The 6,000-nt window shown below is 33.5% G+C and overlaps 1 protein-coding gene across 1 annotated transcript in view; it reads right to left on the bottom strand.

Annotated features, from left to right (window-relative positions):
* Positions 1-521: 521 nt before the first annotated feature.
* Positions 522-6,000, bottom strand: part of LOC100368630 (glycerol-3-phosphate dehydrogenase, mitochondrial-like) — a 65,918-nt gene continuing 60,439 nt past the window's right edge. Inside the window, exons 13-16 of the mRNA XM_085496012.1 lie at positions 5,050-5,208; positions 4,373-4,558; positions 2,350-2,448; positions 522-1,430 (exon numbers count right to left, since the gene is read on the bottom strand). Of these exons, the coding sequence (XP_085352138.1) occupies positions 1,311-1,430; positions 2,350-2,448; positions 4,373-4,558; positions 5,050-5,208 (564 nt within the window). The 3' untranslated portion in view covers positions 522-1,310. The remainder of the gene's footprint in view (positions 1,431-2,349; positions 2,449-4,372; positions 4,559-5,049; positions 5,209-6,000) is intronic.

Here is a 6,000-nt window from a genome sequence, read left to right as displayed (position 1 = left end):
CTGTTACGTTCTCCTTCAAACCCAGGATTCAACCATTAGGGGCGTTTTAATAAAAACAAAACATCGCAAATCATGCAAATTTAGCAATTTTAAACAAGTATACTAAAAAGAAATGCTCAGCGATGCAAAAGAAGGATAGATATTACTTTTCAGTATACATATCTCTGTTTATACAATCCTCCACATATTCTTCTCCCAATTATTCATGCGTAAAATGGAATAGCCTCTTTCCATGTTGACATTCTGAGTAAAATCACGTGATAGGCTGTTACAATTGGCTGTTACATACTTTTTCGCCGGTCTGGAAAATGTGTTTAACTAGCTCTCATTCAAGCGACAATGCATATTTCCCAGTGGGAGTGAACCTAGTTCGAATCTGCCATTAAAAATAGGGGTCTTTTCAGCAAAAAACGAATAACCCTTGAGTGCACACAATACACTGGATTTCGGAACAAATCTTGCATTAGTTACAGCAGCTGAATATCACAGAAATATCAGACGAAACATGAAAACACTATATATTGTATTTTGGCCTGAACCCTCTTTATTGTAATTCCAGGAATTACCCCCATATGTGCAACCATTTTCCACCTTGGTATCACCCAACCCTGAAAACAAATTCTTAATACCACGCTGAAGCGTTTGGTAATAAATGTACTTGTGTCTTTCATTTCATGAAACTGCCACTAGAGGGCAGTGTCTACCAAGCCTGAAACCAAACTGTAGTGTGGTACAAGTCCAGGTATTATATGTTGTTGCATATATTGCTCACTATGAAAAAGTTGTTTGATAAATTTCTATATATATAAATCATTTTGCTTTGAAACATGTGTATTGGTCATAAACTAAAGACTGGTCAGTCAATATATAGATGTAAAAAAGTATTTTAAATTTGCCTCAGAAATAATGTTTTGTGTTATAGAAGGGATACCCAATATGAGCACCAAAACGTAAGGTACAAAAAGCAATCAATTGTAAATAAACAGAATATGAAAGTTTAAACTCGCACTGACTCCCAATTAAATTTGATTCCTATTCACATTATATAAAAAAAAAAACTTTGCGTATCTGTATGAAAGTTGACATGACAAAACAATATCCATAAGAACATGAAAATTTGAGTGACTTTTTCTTTTTCAAAGTGTATTACAACAACACAGTTATAATATGTTGTTGTGAATGCTAATAACATAAATGATGATCGGATCTAAGTTTGAGCTGCCAAAAATTAAACTAAGAAAATCACTATGTACTTAACTCTATAAGTGCTTTGACTAATTGCTGAAATGTTGAGATTAAATTAAAAGGATTTATAAACCACCACCGCTACGATCTGTTGGGATAGCTTTCGCTGATTTCATTTCACTCAATGCTAAGGCAGTACCAAGACGACTTATAGACACTGCACCAGTCTTCAATGCACTCATCAGCTGTGAACATAATAGAGTATTCAGTTTACACAGACTGGTAAATTCAATGTCACTACTGTATTTGTTCTATTAGTAGTGCATGCACTTAATATGTAAATGACAGGTTTTTTTGTAATCAAAATAAGTCATATTTAAATGATCAAGTATATACTTAGAGATTATACATTTGTTTGTGAATGGCAAGCAAGGGTTTTTGGTATCGGGTATAGGATCTCTCTGGGTAAAATTAGCATATTTGGCGGAAGATAATAACCAAGCGTAAACAGGGTTATCTCGGCTGAGATAGCGCCGCTGTTAGCAATGCACATTTCGATTAAAGAATTAAAGATATCATCACAAAATGAAGAAATCTGAGAGTAGTCCACATGTAGTATCTTTTATGTATAATATCAAATCAATCAGACTTGCAGTGTTTATAAGCAAGAAGTCAAAAATATCACTTTTTACCAAAAATTACAAAAACATTCACCAAAATTAGAGAATTAAAGATATCATCATAAAATGAACAAATTTAAGTGGGGTCTACCCAAGGTACATATACACTAAGTATCAAAGCAATCAGGCTAAGTTGATGTGGACGCCAACAGCGAGGCTAAAAAAATTACAGACATATTTATAACAGTTTGAGATTTGTTCAGATTAACATCAAATCACAGAATAGTCATAGTGTCAGTAATACAGTTGTGGTTTAAACTATTTTTATCGTCTGCAGACATCGTCAGCATATATTCTCTGAATGGCAAAATTTGATTTATTCACACAATAAACATTTTTAACCAGGACGTATAAGCAATGTAAAGTTTTGTTCACTTGGTCCAAAATTAATTTACATTAATTTATAAAATACATTGAAATGTTGCATTTATATTTAGGTCAGAAAAAATATGTCAGTTGTATTTTTAGTTGAAAACGATCTTACCTGTAAGAATTCATCTTTCTCAATCCTACCATTTTTGTTGCAGTCTACTTCATTCATCATATCTCGTAGCTGGTCTTCAGTCACTTTTTCGCCAATACTCTAAAAAAACATGAAAATTAGATTATGGTAAAATTGAAGATGCTAGGTAGAATACTACTCAACCTATTGATACTATGAAGAAAAATGTTTGTGTTTGTAGTGCTAAAACATGTGAATCATAGTTTGTTTATATAGGTTTGTTGTCGGAATTTTAGAAAAAAAGAAAAAAAACAATTTTTTAAGAAAAATTATTTCAACCCTTAAATTGTTAAGTCTATAGAAACTGGTACGGTTTTCAGACACCACTTTTATCAACCATGATACGTGCTAAATTACCAAATTGTTCTTAAAGCGGGGGAGTCATCATCTGCGTATGCCTCAGATGGCCATAGCGTGTCATTGTTTACAATCAAGCGTCTACCAATGAGTCTTTGCATTTTTAGCGTGTTTTTTTGCGTTTTTATTGTCGCTTGGAACTCAATTCCCATGCATGTGTAGATGACGACCCTCTCGCTTTAATCATAGAATAATTATGCACACCTATACCTGTGAAAATCATTTTTTACAAAAACTCAAACAATACAGTCAAAACCTTTTCCACACACTTTTGATTCATTGAAGTTTTTCATCATAAAAGGATACCGTACTCGACCGTGTTAGCACCCATGCCCGGGCAAGCGCCCACCCCCCACTTTTGCACAATTTTTATATTTGGGGTCACATTCGGCAAAGCGCCCACCCCTTCAAAATGCAACTAATTTAAAACTTGGTCTTGTGTAACGAATCTTGGTAATCGTTTTTATATGATAGAGCGTGGACATCAATCGCTGTGAACATGTTGTGAATGCGTAGAACATGGTAACCGTGCGTAAACTACGCTTCGACAATGACCTGTTAGTACAAGTAAAATGCGATAAATATTTCATGCCATATTCAGTTTCAATTAAACAAAAATGTCTAGCTACTAGTTTTTTGGAAATACCATGTCGTTTATTCGCTGAAATAATTCCAACAGATCGTACTTCGACATCGATTATTCACTTCCGCATTGCGTTATCGGAAAGTCTTGGGGAATTTCCTAAGAATTGCGTCAGTACAACACAGCATTCTGATTAGTTAATAACCAACTTTGACCCATTAGGTCAAACGACGCTGCTGTAGGTCAAATCTGCAATTGCATCATGGCGGAAAGTGATTTTCATCGAGAGTTTGCATTCGATCCAACAACTTTGTCAGTGGAAATAATATGACAATTTTGACTTTGACTGTGTTCCAACAGACTCAAATGTTTTTAATTCCATAAATTATGGTGGTACGTAATTAATATTGTAATAAAATGTGCATATTTTTTGTGATCATTTCTGTTTCTTCATTGTGAAAATCAATGACGACGCAAATTAATTTAGTAATTTGACTTTCCCTCAAAGACGTGATCTGTCACTTGATGAATCAAAATTTTCATTTGCACTCTTTTTCGAGGGGGGTGCTCGGGTAAGCGCCCACCCCTACAAAATCGTGATTTTCTGAGTTGAGGCCCCTGGGCGCTAACGCGGTCAAGTACGGTAATTACCCGGTACTACTGCTATATCACATAATTACTATATTTCAAGCCAAAATTAAATGCAGACAGTTTTTATATGGTCAGTATGTTTGTTGGTAACAGAGTTGAAAATCGATTGAGTATTTTGGGGTTCGCACAATATATGAAATGAAATGTATACTGCACCAATGTGCCATTCAATACAAGCACACTAAATCATTTATGGGAAAAAAAGCCCAACCTTCATTAAAGAAACGTTTATCATTTCAGATAATTATTTGTATTTTATAACCAAGAAAGCTTTACATCAGAAAGCTAGAAAAAATCTGGTGTATTTCATAACTTATATTTATTGAAACTGTAATTTTAGCGTGTATTACGTGATTGCTAATGGGGATGCAAAAAGTAGGCTGATTTTCACCTATTCAATAGTAACCAACTTACATCTAGGAATTTCCTGACATCTAGTAGAGTTATGTATCCTTTCTTGCCGCGATCAAGACAATCAAATTTCTTGTTGTACTTCTTGATATCTTCTTCACTAAAGTTAATAGGTATGTTCATAAGATTCTCTCTACAGCTACTACCCATCTGTTCATATAAGAATTTGATCGCCTCATCATGCTCTTCCTATGATGCAACCACAGACAAGATAAGAATAAAAAACAAAACAAATCTTCTGTTCATCTGAAGTAACTAAATATCAAGACAGATTATTTAAATACTTACCATAACGAACAGTACAAGAATGTTTTTTTCTTAATGTTAATATTGTTGTTATTATTTGAGATGCTGAATTGTTCAAGTTACGATCGAGTTACAAAAATGACCGTGCCCATATGTTAGAAGCCATGCCTACTTTTGCAAAACCATGCCCAAATTACAACTCAATGTTTAAATACCAGTTGACCCAACTTTGAGTAATAACAGGCAACATAGATTTTTTTATTTGGTTCAACATTTCACAGTTAGCAAGGTAAGCTTTTATCCTGTTCATGTCAAACTTCAGGTAAGATTTTCAATGTAGTAAATTCTGAAATGAACAATAGCCAAAGTAAATTTGTCCTGATTTAAAAACAGTTTGTACAGAGCACAATGATTGGAAATATCATTTCCCTCACCTTTTGTTTTTGTTTGCTCCATCCCAATTCCTTTGCCATCAACTCGACAACTCTGGGAAGGGCTTCTTCTGCTGCCTGTATATTGAGAAATGCTAGTCTGGTTCTCCTTGCAAGTACATCCACTACTGTACATGCATACTCCTGTACTGCAAATTTCACCTGTAATAAACAAAAATAGGCTACAACTCAAGCGGTATTTTTTAAACACAACATATATTTAAGTTATTGATATGCTAATTATATACAGTTGATAGATAGTTAAAGTGATATTACTTACATATGTGTTGGTGTTTTATCGAAAAAAATAAGATCGATATCACATGATTATTATTTTCATAAAACAAGCAGCCTGTCGGCTGAGATAGCTCCGCTGTTAGAAATGCACATGGCAATTAAAGAACAGAAGATATCATTAGAAAATGAACAAATCTGAGAGAGGTCCACATGTAGTACCTATATGTATAATATATCAAAGCAATTGGACTTGCGGTTTTCAACAAGAAGTCGAAAATATCACTTTTTACCAAAAATTACAAAAATATTCATCAAAATTAGAGAATTAAAGATATCATTATGAAATGAACAAATCTGAGAGAGGTCCACATGTAGTACCTATATATGTAATATCAAAGCAATTGGACTTGCGGTTTTCAACAAGAAGTCGAAAATATCACTTTTTACCAAAAATTACAAAAATATTCACCAAAATTAGAGAATTAAAGATATCATTACAAAATGAACAAATCTGAGAGAGGTCCACATGTAGTACCTATATATGTAATATCAAAGCAATTGGACTTGCGGTTTTCAACAAGAAGTCGAAAATATCACTTTTTACCAAAAATTACAAAAATATTCACCAAAATTAGAGAATTGAAGATATCATTACAAAATGAACAAATCTGAGAGAGGTCGACATGTAGTACCTATATATGTAATAATATCAAAGCA

The sequence above is a fragment of the Saccoglossus kowalevskii genome, chromosome 22 (genome assembly GCF_978046115.1).
Source record: "Saccoglossus kowalevskii chromosome 22, keSacKowa6.1, whole genome shotgun sequence".
NCBI classification, from domain to species: domain Eukaryota; kingdom Metazoa; phylum Hemichordata; class Enteropneusta; family Harrimaniidae; genus Saccoglossus; species Saccoglossus kowalevskii.
Note: the sequence above shows the minus strand (reverse complement) of the source record. Positions and strands in the feature narration are given on the sequence as shown.